Source organism: Rhipicephalus microplus, unplaced genomic scaffold (genome assembly GCF_043290135.1).
Source record: "Rhipicephalus microplus isolate Deutch F79 unplaced genomic scaffold, USDA_Rmic scaffold_41, whole genome shotgun sequence".
In the NCBI taxonomy this organism is placed as follows: Eukaryota; Metazoa; Arthropoda; class Arachnida; order Ixodida; family Ixodidae; genus Rhipicephalus; species Rhipicephalus microplus.
In genome coordinates, this window is record NW_027464614.1 from 2693385 (window position 1) to 2712113 (window position 18729).

An 18729-nucleotide genomic window follows, 5' to 3' on the forward strand; every position below is an offset into this window, starting at 1 on the left:
CTCCCACAGCAACATATAGTGATGAAAATAGTAATACTGGAAGAATTAGTGCATGCAGTATAAGCACTGGCACCTATGCCTCCTTTTATTTTTATATTTCGCCATTGGGGAAACGCTGCATGTGGGGCATGAAGCGAAAAACAAAGTACCCATTAGCAAGCGATGCTATCACCTCTCAGGTTCGACGACTGAGGGGAGCCTCGGGGAAAAGCAGGAACGCCTTCAGCGGAGCGCATCAATAGTTGAGGCGTATGCCAACAACAGTAGGTTCTCGTGGATTTCAACCAAATCTGGCCTTCTGCTTGTCAGAGCAAATACAAAAGACAACTCAGCTATACACAACTCAGCTATACACAGCTATACCCCAAAACGCGTATTTGGGCTCTTGGCCATAAGTTTATGGTGAAATGAGGCCGCCTGAGCGCTCACCCACCAGGCTTTTTACTCCAGCTTTAAACACCTCTGCTACGGTTCAATGAAATAATTTCTTAATATTGCCATACTCACCGCCTTTTGCCGGCTTCTGCGAAATGGCTGAGTAAGGTTTATGAGCGAACTTCAAGGGGCCTGCAGACGAGTACCCTACTCTGTCCTAGAAATATGAAACGCCTCGATCCAAACACGAATGGGTGGATCGACACTACTAGCCTTAGTTCATATAGTATTTCAGTTCATTGCTTTCACATTGCCTCCCCTGTGCGGCGACACTGTTACTTCTTTCTATTTTTTCATATTTTGCAGTTTGTAGCTGTAAAGCACTGCTGTGGTGCCACCACCGAACCCAACAATTGGCCTTTTTGTTGTGATGAAATACTTTTCGAGGCTCGGTCATCATACATTCTTAGAATATGCCTGCACTGCATTTTATGAGCACTCGACAAAGAAATGCGAGACAGGACGGGCGCTGACTCCATGATTGGAAGCAGCACCCGTCCTTTCTCTATAGGTAGAGTCAGTTCTCCTTTGCTGTGTCTCCGTAGCCGTACGATTGCTTTCTTTTTTTAGGAGAAGGGGGGGTCGGCATTTACGTTTTCCAATTTCTGAATTTTACGCTAGAGTGCCTTTCGCTAATTTGCCATTTTTGTGTTTATACTTTCTTCCGACTTATTCATCACCATGAAACTGAAAGGACACACTATGGAAAGCAGGCATTACGCAATGTGCAGAAACATCACAAACCGTGAAAAAGAAAGGAAATTAGAGCTTAGACGTTAATTTACTTGCTATGATACCTCGCCATTTTTTTTACAAATATGACATAAACTCAAGCAAAGGATCATGTGTTAAATCAAATACAATATTTTACTCCAACGCAGCTGAGCCATGGGTGGCACCCGAGGAAGGCGAATTGGTGAGAGAAGGTGACTCGTACAACACCGTCTTGCATGGCCAGATTGGAATGCACACATTTGTGATATCAGGAGAAGTAAAAGCTGTCGACCCATCTGTTCAGTGCGAGCCAGGTTCTACAGCAAGCTACGTGGAGTTCAAGACGAACCGCGTCTTCTCCGCTGAATCACACCGCTTGAATTTTCACAAGTAAGTGTTCATTCCAGTAAATCCAACTTACCCTTTTCTTTTGCTTTTGCTTCACCCATTTCGAGTGAGTCCTTGAACAAAAAACTTCCTGTGGAATAAAGTAATGTTATGAAAATTTTTATCAGTGCTGAAATTTAATTGGCAAAGCAGCCCTTGTGTATACCTTAGTGTCTCAGTGGTACAGTGGTTACAGCGTCCAACTACTCAGCCGACGGTTGTAGTGCGATCTCGGCAGCTGAGATGGCAATTCGATGGAGGTGCAGGGCTGAATATTAAAATCGGTAGCACAGTAAATAACCCCAGCTGGTTCTGAGTGTTTCACTTAGTGTACTTCATATTCACGTCATAGTCTTTGCACGTAACATCCTCTCTGTTATGTTGAATTTAGATTAACGTTTGCGTAATAGTGCGAATTCAGGAAATATTGTTACCATTCTGCAAACCTTTGGTGCGGCCAGCATGCTTTTATAAGTAGTTTTCTAATAGTGTACGCAAAGTTAGCGAGCTCCCTGGGCGTAGCGTTTGCATGTGGGTGCTGTACGAGCTTTAGAATAGCATTTCTTCATCACAAACGCTGACGCATGCTCGAATCATCTCAAAGGGGCTTTGCAGCCACCTTGTGAAGAGACTGCAAATGCTAATGATGGCTAGCTTTATGATGCATGCGCAGTGACAGTGACTGCAATGAATAGCGTGTGCAATTCTTTGCATACGCCATTCGAAAACTTGCAAATGTCGTAGGATAGTGTCTACGTGGCCAAGCTGTGAGAGTGAACAAGCTTAGAATGCTCGTCTACATTCCTGCGCGCGGTAATATTATTACGTGTAAGTAACAACAAAATAAAATTAATATGAACCACGTAACAAAAGTGATAATTTTTATGTTGCAGATTTGCTGGCACCGTTCTTCAAAGTGATCTCAAAATCAACGTTAAGTTAGCCTAGTACTGCCTCACTAAAGCTACCTGAAGGCAAGCGTAGTCATTTTACACAGCAGTTTGCTATGAAAAAAGTTGATTCATCCAAATGAACACTAAATTCAGTTCGAAGCAGCCCAAGTAACCACGGATATCCTCTGGCTGTCCAATATGAATACAAATGTCCAGCCGTGTGGATATCTAACTCGGATAGCCAATGAATGTACTGTGAAAATCATTGTCCCGTGTGGCTGTTTTCTGGACGTCCAAATGAGATGTCCGACCGGACATCAAGTTTTGAACGTTGACTGGCTGTCCATATAAGGACATGCCAAGGATATGTGTATTTGCTCTCAATTATTGTAAAATTAAGATGTAGTGAAAAAATATATACAGTGAAACCTCGTTAAACCGTAGTTGGCCGAAGCTCGGAAAAAGTATGTACTAAACTGTAGTATTGCTTAACCGAAATAGCGTCAGGTCGCTCACTTACTTGTCAAAAAAATAAACCTTCAGGGAATGCGATGAAAGAACAAAAAACGTGCAGTAGGTTATTAACTTCGCCTGACAAATTCTGTAATCTTCATTTGACGACGCGGCGGCCTAGCAGCAACGACAGCGGCCTCGAACTCACTTATGCTGTGAGCCAGCTTTTCGGCCAGCCCCCTCTTCTCTGCAAATACTCACATGACAGTGAAGCACTGCGCCGACTTGGCCACAGTCGGACCTGGATCACCCGTGTTGTCGCTTTCCATGTCGTCCTCATCACTATCATTTCGTGACACTTCGACAACCGAGGCAACAATGGCTTCGACGGACATGTCCAGAGATGTCTGCATATCGCTGTCTGTGTCTCTGAAGTCGGGGAAGAAAATGCCTTCCTAACACCCTGCCGCTCCAGAACTTCAGCTAGCAGAGTTTTGCAAGCTTCGTCTACAATGTCTGAAGTCTGGTTCATGGTGTCACTGGCGTCACTGGCACTCAATGCTTTTGTCCCAGCTTCGGCATGACGCAAGTACGAAGCAGCACAAGCACACATACACAACATGTGAAAAACGATGCGAGAGCTGTACAGCACGGATCAACCAGAGAACACCCATGCATGGCGCCAAAGGAACAAAGAAAGCAAAGCAAGCGCACACCGTGTTTGCGTGTGTGCAAAGCGCCATCGCCTAGACAACACCAGAAGCCTAGCCGGCCGAGTGCTTCTTGTTGCAGAAAAAACCAAGAGATGGCGCTCACCAACACAGCCGTCATCATCAGCAACACAAACAAGTGAGGCGTGTTTCGATCTCTGGGGCTTGCTGTTCTGTCAGGACGCCCAGTGGGGAATGACATGCTGCGGCGAGTGCACTATGAAAATTGGAAAAACTACTTATTAACTGATACATACGTGATAAGCTGGTACGGCTTATGCTGATACAAAATGCATTATGTTCAATGGCCGCCAAGTCGGGGATTTGACTTCACTACTGTTAAAACGATACTACTGTTTACACGGGTAAGGTTTAACGAGGTTTCACTGTATATAGATCTGCCAAATCCCGGGTGTAAATCTTGTGAAATTTCATTAAAAAGCTACTCTAAAATTCATTCAAAGTTTGGCACATGCATTTATTTGATTCCAGGGTGCCAAATAATTTTGCTTCATGTGGCAAAACAATCTGGTTGATTTATTATATGTCGCTTATGTCATTAGAAACAATGTATTTAGTGTTATTATTATCGCATGTGACCTGACAAAGTGCAGATCGAGCGCATCATAGAAGTCATCACGTAGGCAAACTTCCATGCACCATCCTTGACACTTCTGAACAAGCGGTGCACTGCAGTCGCTCAGATTCCTCGAACGTACACTTTACGCTAGCTATGCCCCTCTGGATGTGTTGGGAAAAAACACGCCCATTGTGCCTATTGTCTCGAAACCTGCTTGACCAGCAGCACGCAAAGAGAAGGAGGAGGGGGAAAGGAAGGTGTTCGTGTCGCGTTGCACGTATTTATGCTGAGCCGGTCTCCGAGGCTTTGAGCGCAGAAGGCAGTTTTTTTTTCAAGTGCGCTTTTGTGGACATCAACATCAATATGTGCAGTTACGAAGAATGACTCCTCTATAAGAAGCACCAAAACCTGGCACGAGCTCACCACTGTTTTTGGCAGAGATTAGCACGACGAGCAGCAGCAACCCCGCTCACTCGCACGGAACAGATAAGGCCACTTGTTACATAGCTGTTCTTTACGTCTCATATCGAACATTTATCTATTTTTATCACACGTTAACTATTGCCCATCATTTGTATGAGCCCTGCTAATATGTTGTAGGTATCAGTTCTTCATTTGCTCGCATATTCCTTGCTATTAACTGATTTAGGACGAGCACATGGTCAGTGCCTGTATACCTTCTTTAAAAGCATGTGCTACATTCATTAGTTATTCTCCTGTGCTTGCCCATGTGTACGTATTGCAGTTACTAGAATAACATTGATATTAACAAGCAGGAGTTGGGCTTCTTGCTAATAATTTAATCAACCCACAAAGAAGCAATTGCTGCCACCTAAGAAGTCATCACACTTGAATGCGTAAGGGCATTGAACACTGAAATCTTGGAAGACTACATACACACTTTCACAATCGCGGCTGGGGACTGTGAGATATGTGCTTTTTAGTCTTCATATATGTTGATAGTAAAGATTCGATGGTTCTTGAAAGCCCGTTTGGGCTCTATTTTCTTTTAGAATTCATTTGCAGCAGAAAAGCTCCCGTGGAATAAAGATGGGCCTCCGAGGGTGTGGGTACATTATACACATGAAAGGTCTTTCTTAGATACACACTAGCTATATACACACACAAGCTATTATATATATGTGTGTGTGTGTCTGTGCGTGGTCGTGTGTGTGTGACGTAAGAAGGCAGTGACTGATGGTGGAAGAAGAGGATGAGGAAGTGCTTTAGAATAAACATCGTGCATGAACCAGGCCGTGTCTCCCATTCATCATATTGTCACACGAGTCGACGGGATGAAGACCTGGCGGCCACTCATCAGCCTCACATCATTCAGGATGCCACCGGCAATACGCGTCAAATGAATATCGACCACAGAAGAGGTGATCTCAGGCGCATGCAGTTTGCGGCATCATGACAGAACTATCGGCTGACCTTCACATCCTCAAGTACACCGAAGTTGCAGATGATGGACTTGTACAGGACTGGTTCGGCTTGTTCGAGCTCCACGCTACCACTGCATCATGGTCGAAACGGGAGATGGTTATGAACTTCAGCGATTATGTGACTGATGAGGCATTCAACTTTTACCTTACCTACATATTCGATAACGACGAATGTGGCAAAAGATGAGAGAACATATGATCACCCGTCTTAATGTCTGTGACAAGAACTTCCTCATTACTAACCGTCTGGAGACAATCACAGTCGGCAGTCACAGTCCACAATCTTTACTCAAGGGACATAGCTTTCCATCAAGTTTCTCTTCTCGAAAGCCGGTATTTTCAAAGTCGTCGCTCCAGCATACGACACGAGATGTTGCTCGCCCAGCTGATGCCCTTCATTCTTCGTCTTCATGCGTGGGTCCACCACCCAGTTTTCCATCACGCTGCTCTTCAAGCACTCCTTACGCTCAGCGGTTGCCTCATAAGGACGGCGTGTTCACAATAGAGGAGCTGACGAATCGTGAAAATACCCTGTCGAGCCATATTCCTTCCACACAGGCTCATGCATCACCGTCCAGTGCATACACACTTGGCACTCGAAGCAAAACAGAAAGATCAGACGCATCGAACATCACACGTTACCTGGCACAAGAGCCCATCGTAGTGAACAGCGTAGAAGAAGCTTCTGAAGAGCTTTCTGTCAACTGTGAAGCATTATCTTGATTGCCCGAACTGTATGACAACAGCCTACAGACTACCAGCTGATTATCAAAAAGGGCTCCCACCGCAACACATTCCACAGCAATATCAGCTATGCCAGCAAAAGTGTGTTCAAGACTATAATGAAGATTCGATTGCAACCTAACATATATCAATCAATTTGAATTCAGTAATCACAGTCATAGGCAGCCTCTACGCACTCGAGCACAGAGCAGAAGTTTATATTTTCCGTCAGGCGAAGTCAGCCATCTGCTCATGGGTACATCCCGGCCCTTTGTGTACTCGGCCCAATCTTCTACCTGGTTTCCCATCTGCACAAAAATCGCCAAGGCTAACCTCTTCCATACAAAACACAAAACAAGACATTATTCAAGCACCCAATGTACTTGACTCTTCCTCTTGCTTATGTAAGCCACCACCTGGTTTTGGGGTTTTGGGTCAAGTAGCTCTTCTGGCGCTCGTCACTCACATCACATGCCTCAGGGTATCGCTTTATACGCAACAGACCAGCTGAAATATCTGCCTCATACCTTGTCAAGCCACTGCCATTCGGAAAGCGGCTGTACTTCAGGAACGCTTAGCTCAATTGTCACGCAAAAAAACAAACATATGGAATTGGAAGTACATCAAGCCATGTTTGTGGCGATCTTATCTTCAGGAGCTCAACCAACTGAAAGTAAAAAAAATACGGAGTCACCATTGAATGCAAGTCTCATTGATAAAAATTAAAAGGCATCTACTGCTTTCTTTGACACGAATCATGCTTACATCTCACTTGTAAGTAACGCGGAGACTACCGAGAGCATCTGCTCATTTAACGACGATGACCACCCGTAATTTTCCCAGTGCCATCACTAAACCAAGAAAACACAATGACGAACGAAAACTTCAACGAAAGTACACTCGCGACTTGAGCAACATCGACAAAATAAAATATTTGATCCAAGGACCATTTTCAAACCTAAAACTTCCAGATGAAGGAACCTTGCCACAGATTCTCTCTACACCTGCAATTACATAGGCTACAACACCATAGAAAATGCCAAGAAGGACGCAGAAGCACTTCTTGCACACCCCCAGCACTCAGGCATCATGCCGTCATAATCTGTCAAGAAGCACGCATTCTAGAAGCAAAGCGTCTGTCGCAGCTACAATTCACAATCCACGCATGAGACATCCGACCTTCCAATGCTACAAGGACTCGCAACCTTGTTTGTTTCCTCACTACTATCCAGGCTGCGTCATCGTCATTTTAAATGTTGAAGGCATGAAATGTTCTCCACAGCATAACAGTTAGCCTCGCCGCCCCCCCTCCCTGAGGTCTCCTAGATATCACCGGACTGCCTTTCTTGTGAACGTACTTGTGCAAGTGAATGAAACCGCCGTGTTACACGGTACTACTTCATTTTCTGATATATTTTTCTCATTATGAGACTCCACTTGTTGTGATGCTTTAAAGTTTGTAGGTTGCGCATTCCTTCGGGGGTAGGGGGAATCCTGTGACATAAGAAGGCAGTGACTGATGGTAGAGGCAGAGAATGAAGAAGTGCATTGGAATAAACATGGCCTATGAGCCAAGCCACGTCTCCCATTCATCATATATATATATATATATATATATATATATATATACATATATACAGAGAGAGGGAGAGAAAAGACACAACTTCGCGGTTGTCTTAGTTTTATTTCCAACAGTTTCGAGTGGTGGACCGGTGTTCCGCAGAATTTGCAAACAAGTGCGACGCTATGCGAACATGCCGCATCGCCATAGTGGTGCAAGAAGAAAACGGGAGAGAGCGACAAATTAGTGGTGTTTTACGGTGCTGACATATGCTGTGCCGAACAGTTATCCTCCCCTCATTCGCTAAAGTAAACCAAAAAAAGCCAAAGTAAAGAAAGAACAAAAAGAAATGTAAAAAAGGCAAAAAAGGGGGGGAGGAAGGAGAAAGAGAGTGGGGAATACAGCGGCTTCCGGGATGCGTCTTAGAAGGTTGTGGAGGGACATTGTTGGTGAGCTTCAGTGGCAGGCAATTGCTTGTAGCGAAAGGGGTGACTCTGCAGAGAGAGCCCCCGATGTGGCCCCTTCTGTAGTCATTTAGGAAAGAAGGGGAAACAGGTATTTTGCGGAGACCACACTGACACGTTCCATATGTGTGTGAGGTAGGGCGGTAGATTTGTGAGGGTGGCGGTAGATTTCATGGCAAAGATGGTGAAAACACAAAAGGCCGTTTGAAAAGTACAGGCTAAATTTTTCGCTAGAGCACATGTTGATATGACAGCTTGTATGTATGCAGCCCTTTTGTACCACTCCCCGAAGCGCTTGTGATTGAAACCGGCTGGCACTGGTTGGGTTCTTCCACTTACAAATAATAGGGCAAACATAAGTAAACAAAAGGGCCGAAAATAGAAAGAAATGTGAAATGTCATAATAGAACAAATATTACCAAGAGATAATGAAACCAGTGATATTGTAGGACAGATATGTGCACAACTCAGGAAAATGCAAACCGACAAAACAGTAATAAAAAATAAAAACATACAATAATAAATTATAGTAAAAATAGTAATAAAACTAAATAAAACATAAAATAAATGGAAACAGTCATGAGACAAAGAAATACATATGCAAAGAGAGCATGAAAAAAATGTTCGGTTGGTCCGTTCCCCCGGATAACTATTGGGCACTTTCTTTGAGCATGTCAAAGAATAATATATTGGTTATGCCAGACTCGATTCATGTCCCATCTCACCTCTGCAAGTCTTAAGGAACGATGGGTTGCTGATGCTTTCATTGATGCCATGTGGTAGTGTTTGAAATTTGTGGATGACGTATGACTCCCTGTGTTCCCATTCACGAGTTCCACGGAAGTCTGACTGGAGGAGGGTAGCTTGTATTTTATCGAATGAGTGTTCTAGCACATTCAAATGCTTTGAAAAAAGGAGATTTGGTAGTGTGCTTGTGTGGGCTTTGTGGTTATTGAAACATAGTCTGAACATTGTACCAATCTGACCGATATACTGCTGGCCACAGGCATTGCAATGCGGCATATATACCACATTCTGGCGGTCACAGTTCAGGGGGTCCTTAATTTTGAATGTGAAGCCTGAGGACGAAGCCTTGGCAAGGCAGGTGTTGGTCATCCGTTTTGCAGACTTGGCAGCGTGGTTTTCCGCATAGCTTACAACCTGATTCACTACTTTCAGATTCGGTCGTCTCAGCTCTAACTAGAATGTCTTTTATGTTCTTTTCGCGGTGGTATACCACTTGCGGTGGCTCCGTGAAAATTGAGGATAGACGCGCAGTATGCTGTATAATGTTCAAATGTTTGAAAAGGATATTATTGAGGTGCGGTAGTGTGGATGAGTATCTGACGACAAAGTTAGTTTGGTTTGTTGAATGGCGTAGTATCGAGCCCGACAAAATTTTGTTCCTACTTGAACTGCGCACCCGGCTGATAGCATCATCGATAATTCTCTCTGGGTACTCTTTTGCCACAAGAGCTATTTTAAGATCCTTGGCATGACCTTCGAAATCTAACATGTCTGAACAAATTCGACGGTATCGGTGTGCTTGCGAGTATGGGATGGCTGTCTTGCAGTGATGCGGATGGCTATTCTTAAAATGAAGATACTGATGGCGATCCGCTAGTTTTTTTTGTATAGGTTCATGTAAATTTTTTGTCATTAATTTGACCAGTAACATCGAGAAAGTTTATAGTTGACTTGGAGTAGGTGTGTGTAAACGAGATTGATGAGTGAGTTGAACTAAAGTCATTTATGAATGACAGCAGACTTTCCTTTTTGTGATGCCAAATCATGAATCTTTTGTAGATGAGAGGCATCAATGTCCTGCTTGGAAGGAAGGGTTCTTCAATGAATGCCATAAAAGTATTTGCTTAATTAGGAGCCCTCTTTGTACACGTAGTTGCACCGTTTATCTGCAGAAAGTGCTTATAATCGAACTCAAAGTTATTGTGGCGGAGTACCAACCTTAGCAAACTTAACAGCATGTCCTCATCTAAGCACACAGGCACACTGGCCTTCTTGAAAGCTGCAGGTGTTGCATCAATGCCATCTGACTGTGGTATGTTCGTGTATAGTGACCCGACATCCATTCTCACAAGGATACTATCGTTAGGAACCTCGAGTCTGGAGATTTGACGAAGAAAGTGGTTAGTGTCTTTAAGAATGAGGGGATAGTTGGAACAATATCCTTAAGGATAAAGTCCAGTGCACTTGACAATCTTTCCGTTACTGTGTCATTGCCTGAAACAATAGGATGACTGGGGTGGTTGGCATTGCGCATTTTAGGGAGCAAGTAAAAGCCGCCTGGAGCAGGCTGCATTGATTGCATTGCCATGAACATATCAACAATGATTTTTTCATCCTTACGAAGCAAATTAGATTCATGGGTGATTTCTGACTCGAAAAATTTAGTGGAGTCGTCTTCAAGTTCTACATAGAAGTTCTTGCCCTTGAGTTGCCGATAGCCTTCTCTCAGGTACTCAGTTTTATCTAATATTACTATCGCCCCACCCTTATCCGCAGGCTTAATTACCAAATCCGCTCGACGGCGTAGGAGCTCCAGTGACTTTGCTCTTCCGAGAAGAGATTGTTTCTATAGCGCCTTGTTTTTGAACAAGCCGATATGATGTCTTTTTGTACTGTAGATATATACATGTCTAGGTGTCTGTCCCGCTGCTCAGGCGGTGACCAAGTTTTTGCTGAAGAACCAGGAATGCTGTTCGACTCGGTTCATGATCATGGAAGTACTCCCGTAGGTGCTTATTTCTGGCAAAATCACCCAAATCCTGATACAACTGGAATTCATTAAGTTTTCCACTAGCCGGACAGAGTGTAAGGCCTTTTGAAAGTAGTCTGATTTCGGTCGCAGATAGCTGTGCTGAAAAAAGACTAAGTACACTCGGAGGCGCTGTTTCCATCCCGGTTGATATCTATTGGTGCCGCCACTATAGGTGCATGTGTAGTAATGGTCACAGTTACCCCATCCTGCTGTAGCTTGCGACGCTTGGACACTAACCACTTTCTCCGTGAAACCACTGGACTCAACGTTCCTAACGTTGGTATCTTTGTGACAATGGATGTATTGTCACTATACACGAACATCCCGCAGTCAGATGGCATTGATGTGTGTATATGTATATATGTATATTCTTCAACGGCCTGTCCACATCTGTGTTGGCTGTCCTAGATGGATGACGAGCGAATGCACAAAGTTGTTACCTTTGTACATTTGATGTACGTCCATCATACGTACTGTGTACATCCGTGGACATCTGATGGAAGTTTGAAATATCCAAAATGTACGTCCCGTCGTCTGCCTACCGGATATCTGTGGTTACTTGAAGGGCACTTGAAACCACCGTACTGTACTACGTCAACCAACAAAAGTTGGTAATGCTTTATCTGATAGATAGTGGGCGCACCCTTAAGGCTACGTGTCATTTAGCGTATAACACATGCGTGTTTAGATCACGCTACTCCGCAAAGCCCTTTAAACTGTAACTGCAGAAAAGGAAGTGGTGCTCCGTGCTGCTTTAAAGTGCAATATTTGCTAGTAACTGCTCCAAACCTTCTCCAAAAGTGTTGGCAAACTAAAAAGAATGAAGTTGAACCAAGGGACCATCGTGTGAGCCTAAGCGAAATGGTAAGCAAGCTGTATACAATATCATCCCAGTAAGCTACTCAGTGGCGTAAATCGAGAAAAATCTCAAGGGGTGACACATATCAGGCCACGGTGTCCAGTTTGTATTTTTAAAAAGGGTTGTATTTTTATTTATATAAAAATCAAATCGTGCTTTCAAATAAAATTAAAAAAAACGTGCATGGTGTCACACTGCTGTTCACACAGCTAAAGGGAATTTAACACTGGTACGCAGCAGAAGATAAAAAGCATTTAAAAAGTTGATTATGCTATACTTAACTGTCGAGTCAATTATGTAACGTGCTAAAGGTAAATCTCCAGTGCGACCCTCGCAAGGGGTCGCACTGAAGCCCTTGCAAGCCTGAACACAAGTCCGGACTCTCCTGGAACCTTGGATCAAAGCCTTGGATCATGCGAGATGTCTTGCACATGAAAGGAAACTAAAGCGGCTTAAAGGCAAGGGTGCTCCACGCAATATTACTCTTTCTGCTCAGGACACACTGAACGAGGCTCTGAGGATAGCTAAGTGTAGATACTTTCAGGATACTCTGCCCAACTTTATTAAGCCTGCCCCGCAAAAATTTTGGAACTTTTTCAGCAAAAAGACCAACTGTGTTGAGCAAATAACACATGAAGGAGAAACTATTGTCGACAAGAAAACTATGCCAATCATTTCATTTTGTACTTCCATAACGTTTTTTTCAGCCTCTAACGAGCCACTGCACCGATTTTCTCGAAGTAATGACGGCGTTCCAGATCCAGATATTTTATCTCTACCCGGTATTGTTTCGTTGCTCCTGAATTTGAAAACTAAAACTTCAACCGGTCCTGATCAAATTATTAACACTTTTTTTACGACGATATGCCGAGATGCTATCGGAATTTCTTATAATCATTTTCCGCGCTTCCATCCGTTCCGGCCGCTTGCCTCTTGACTGGAAAGTGAGACGCATTGCTCCAGTGCACAAAAAAGGTGATAAAGATCTGGTGCCAAACTACCGTTCAATTTCTATAACGTCTTCGTCTTGCGAAAGTGCTTGAACATATTATAACTAAATTTATTTAACATTTCTTAATGAAAAGAACATACTTTCGGATGTTCAGCATGGTTTCAGGAAAAGTTTTTCCACAGAAACGAAGTTAATTCCTGTTGTGCACAGTTTTTCACAAATTTTAGATAAGGCAGGTCAAGTGGATGTCACCTTTTTGGATTTCATGAAAGCATTCGATCTTGTTCCTCATGATAAGCTTATTAAAAACTGGAATTGATTGGCCTTCCAGAACTTATAATTACCTGGATTTCTTCCTATTTGTCTGACCGCGTTCAGTTTGTAAGCATTTCTGGTATTTGCTCTGATCCCCTCCCTGTAACTTCTGGGGTTCCCCAAGGGAGTGTACTTGGGCCTTTATTATTTTTAATTTATATTATTGACATTGTTGATACTGTTTCCTTGCCGGTCCAGATCAGACTGTTTACTGATGATTGTGTGCTGTTCAATGAATTAACTTCTTATGACAACCAGGTCTTGCTAAACACTAACCTCCGAAATATCTCTGCATGGTGCGAGCAATGGGAGATGAGGTTAAACACAGACAAAACCGTGTTTATGCGTGTAACCAACAAAAAAAATATTTTGCAATTTACATAGAAATCCGGCACCCAGACACTAGCTGAGGTTGTTGAGTATAAGTACCTTGGTGTCACTCTAACCAGCGACCTCAGCTGGAATAAGCACATCTATAATATTTGCACGTCGTCGTTCCGTAAACTTGGTCTTTTGAGACACAAACTTAATCATGCTCCTTCTACTGTAAAAAAACTAACTTATTGGACTGTTATACGTCCCTCATTGGAATATGCCTCAATCATCTGGGACCCATACACAAAAAGAAACATTGAGGCTCTCGAACTAATCCAACGCAAAGCGGTCCGTTTCATTTACTCCAAGTACCGAAGAACTGATTTCCCCACAAGCCTTATGAAAGAAAACAGTATACCCACACTAGAAAAGCGTCGTAAAATTCACAGGCTCAAATTTCTTTTTCTTTTAAATAACAACAAGCTGTCAGTAAACCGTGATTTATATCTGAAACCGCTTACGACAAGACAAACCTGGTATCGGCAAACTCATTCATTAACACCGTATTTTGCTAGAACAAACATTTTCAAATACTCGTTCTTTTCTCGAACCATAAACGAATGAAACTGCCTACCTCAATAGTTAACTGGCTCTGTAGAGGCCCTTGAGCATATTTAACCATGACCTATGTTTTAGTATCTTTTGTATATGATGTGTCTTTTTATTGTTCTTGCTGTTTTACACCTGTGTGCAATGTTATGATCTTGCCCCTCCTGCTGGGGCCCTTAAATGGGCCTGCAGTATTTTGTAAATAAAAAAAATAATGAAAAACGTCCTGCCCTTGATTTATGCCAACATACTGCTTGTATACTAGCTGCATACTAGTATACGGAACACTTAATAATAAATATAAGCATTGAATTGATGCTTATGTGATGTTTTAGACTTCAGGAGTCATTGGGAACATGCATGTGCTTCGAAAATACCAATAGCAGCCCTAAGCTATAGCATCTTTTTCGGATCCGAAGACACTTCAGCCTGCTTCAAAGCACCTTTTTTTGTGCTCCATAATCTGCTCCAAAAAAGCAAACTGTCGCTTCCATCACTGTAACTGCCTATTATTATTACTATCCTGCCTATTATGATTAACCGCCTATATATTATTACTACCTGTGAAACTTAGTGCGGAAATAAAACTAAAGATGAACACTGGCTCGGCAAGAAATGGTTGAAATATATGTGGTTACAGAGGAAAGCAAGGTGGAAATTTTCACCTGGGTTATTCCCCGGGTGTATAAATTTTGTTGTTTGTTAATGATTAACTGTTCTTGTTTTTCTTTTGCTCTTACTGTTTTCGCTTTATATATGTAGTATGAGAAAAATAAGCCTTAAGTTGATGGTCTGCGCTTGTCCCTATCTGTTATTTGTCTGTGTGCTCTACTCGGCAGTATCCACCAATCATGGATCACCAACTGGCCCAATCGTCCACTTTGATTAGAAATGATTATGCTGATGTAGATGGCTATAAATCAAAGAACTGTGCGAGCATTAGAGAGCTGCTGAATGCTGCAAGACGCGTTTGTTCGGCTGTTGACTCGTGAGAATACAACTGTATTCCTGCGAAAGCGGATGTGACTTCCAATTTTATTAATATGACTGCGTGTCACTCTCATTTAGTAGCAGCAGCAACTGCGAGTGGCCCCCTAGTTGTCTCTCAAACAGATGTGGCCGAGGACTAATCTCGTATTTTACTTTCAAATATTCAGAAGGCGTGTTTAAAAAAATAAGATGCACGAACTCCATAGTTCATGTTTGTACTAAGATTTACGTTGGTAAAATAGTATGGCATGAATTTTCTAAAAAAGGCTGAATTGACTGTCATGGTATCTATTAGAAAATATTTCAATGACTACATCGAAAAAGACAGTTTTCATATGAGCAGCTCAACTCTGGCACAGTAGATCTCAACTTCATGCTTTTATACGTGTTTCCTTCGAGATACTACTTGGCAGCGCTACAAAACTAAAGGCTCAAGCGTTGAGTACACCAGAGAACACGAAGGACAATGCACGAGTGCTGCCACCAGGCATCGTAGACCCAAAGAATAGGGTCTCCTGCCATTATCATTACTGTGGTGTAGTTCATTCCAAAACAAAAAAGCATGGAAGTTCATATGTGTGGGCGCCATAACGGGCTCAGTCACAAGCTCGAATACACTAACACTAGCGCACGCCTATGATTTCACGAGCGTGTTTCATAGGTCTCAGGCAGCTGTGTGTTACCAGAGACTTGGAAAAATACCAGCATCTAGAGGAAAGCTAATCAATTCTGGCAGATACTACTGCATCTATGGAGTGTGAGAAATAGATAAATACATAACGCTATTTTGTGGGGAGTACGTGGGAGATTCCACTTGATATGATAAACTACAGAATGCTTGATGTCCACCTCTGACCTAGCTTCCACTTCCCCAAGCACTTTTTGTGCATCATGTGCTGAAACTGCACGTAATCAGTAAACATTCCGTCATTATCGATCAATTGAGTTCGTATTCTGGTAGTTTGGCAGTGAATCCTTAATTTCATTACTGGTGATGTTTTGTTTAGTTAACATCTATACTAGCCTGTATACCGTGAGAAATAAATAGTACATGTAACCGTCAATAAACTGGACTGTTTATTTTCATACTTGTTGTGTAGGCACAAGCTGCTCTCCTGGTGGGCCAAGTCACGTATTGGAGGCGTCCCAAGGGGATTGTGTGGTTTTCGAGATGACAGTGGCATTGTCAGGCACGTCCAAGAGTTTGATGTGAGCAAAATGCCAGGCAAGGCTAAGGTAAGCCAATATCACTTCAGACGTAAATGTCTGCAAGCGTTGCTTGGCGTCTGTGCCTGAGAAAATTCGGCCACGCTTGTTAAGAATTGCTGTCATTAAAAAAGCAGGACGTTTTCTAGCACTTTTGCGGTTCATCGACAGCACTCAAAATAAATATTAAGGGTTGTAAAAGCATTGCCAGTTTATAAACAACTTAAATTTTTTGACCTACAGGCATCATTTTCTACCAAGAATTTCTTCAAACTACATTAGTGCTTCCACTCAACGCCATCATAACCAGTGACGTTGCCTGATTCCTTGAAATGAAGATTTGCTCTTCTATTGGCTGAGTTCTCTTTGGGTTAATCATCGCTGCATGAAGAGCTGGTAGTAAGGCATGCTTTGTGTACCCTAAACCTTCAAAACATGCAGAAACTGAAATTATGTATGCCTCTACGACATGGCAATCTTGAAATTGACGACTTTTTGCTGGCATCTCGAAAAGTCTCTACATGACTGATGTGCTTGCTACACCACTCTTGTTAAGTCATTGAGTGGGTGATTACAACAATTTAAACTGGCACAGCATTGTTTGTTACCTTGCTCTATCACTTTGGGCATTTCCTAAGACAATGAGCGCTTCGTTTCTAAATTTTTTTCTCGGGGGAAGGGGCAGCGACTTTTTGTATTTATTTTAAATAGCCTCCACTCAAATGTGGCTCCACCGCTGTTAGTGGCTAAACACCGCTGTTTGTGGCTAGGCAAATGGAAAAGAAAAACCATAGCTAGTGTTCATATTAAATGGCGAGGAATCGACTTCCAGCACATCTTAGCCAGAAATTGCTAGGTTAACTAACAATAAATATGACTGACAAATATACCCGTGTTGTTACCAGTACTTTTTGTTTGAGCCGTGCATCTTTGTCGGAAGCTCTTGGCCATGAAGAGCTCAGCGTCTTGTAGCAGTCCTGTGTTCTAGCACGCCATAATTAACTTAATACATCTTAGCATTGCATTACCGTGCCTTACAGAAATTGAACTTTGAAGGCTTCATACTTAAGTAGAAATGTTAGCTCTTCTTGTAACGAGACTTGCACGCACTTCTGGAATTTCAAGACACACCCAGAAAACGAGTGTGAAACAGCTGCAGCAGAGCTTGGCGAAGCATCTACGTGCGTAGACCATGCTGCCCCCAAAAAAAAAGATGCCACCACGCAGGGGAACGAGCTTGCCAGTTTTGTGCTTATGGATTATCGATGTGCATCTTAACCTTTTTCTGTTATGATAAAAGAGTGTAACACCCATAGGTTGGCAAGCAAAGCGGACTTTCCTTGGACTCACTCTAAATATATATTTCATACAATAGTGCCCATTTCGATACAAAACTTTACTCAACTGAGCTCACTCAGACTGATTCACAAAAATATCATTCGTCTGAAATCACTGAGACTTGCGGCTCAAACCTTAGTCTAAATAAAAAAAGCACAGCATATCTACAGAATGAATGATGATGAGCGGGGCAAAGGTTCCAAAGGTTTTATCGGTAAACCATGAATCATTCGCTGGTAGCATTCATGGATCTGTCCGTCTTTCTGTCTGTCTTCTGTCTGTTTGTCTGTTCTGCCACCTGTCTGACTGCATATCCATCGTTCTGTATGTCTGTTCATCCGTCCATCTAGTGAACACTCTAAGTACCACAATTTCGCATATTTTCATCATATATTCATGATATACAAGTACTGCCATCTGGCAGACATTCCATGAACTAAAACGAGAGGTGGCTACTACATAGAGGAGATGCATGACCCACGCCTTAAGGAGCTTCGCCCCTTAAAGAAACAGCGCAATTCGAAATGTTTTGTCAGTCGACCCTTGAGTGCGCCTGCCGACCTGTGATAACACTGCCAAATTTTTCTCACCTTGAGCCTAAATGAACTCTGCTTACTACTTTGTCAGTTTTAGGCACACGGACGCCAGTCTGCATTCAGCATCTATGGACGATGCCATTTTCTCATTTAAATCAGTAAACTAAATGGCGCTGACTTATCAGTACCCACATAATTTGTAAGGTTAACTGAACTTGATGGTGAAATGGCAAGCACCAAATATGAAAAATAGAAACAGTTTTGTGGTATATATCTCCTAAAGTGATGTCGTAAATGACATGTCCTAAACACACACACAAACTCCTTCGCTTAACTCTCGATTTCTGTTTTTTTTGCTCCTTTGTGCTGTCCGTCAGCAGGAAAGCAAAACAAACAGCAATGTGTACACTTCTTGCAATGCAACATGCGTTTTGTTTACCATGGCTTATTCAGGGCCATCGTTTT

General features: G+C 42.7%; 1 protein-coding gene across 2 annotated transcripts in view; it reads left to right on the forward strand.

The window, feature by feature from the left end:
* LOC142787008 (decapping and exoribonuclease protein-like) overlaps positions 1-18729 on the forward strand; it is a 123003-nt gene that overhangs the window by 101144 nt on the left and 3130 nt on the right. For both annotated transcript variants that reach the window (XM_075884625.1, XM_075884626.1), the window contains exons 3-4: positions 1317-1539; positions 16285-16420. In XM_075884625.1, coding sequence (XP_075740740.1) covers positions 1317-1539; positions 16285-16420 — 359 coding nt within the window. The remainder of the gene's footprint in view (positions 1-1316; positions 1540-16284; positions 16421-18729) is intronic.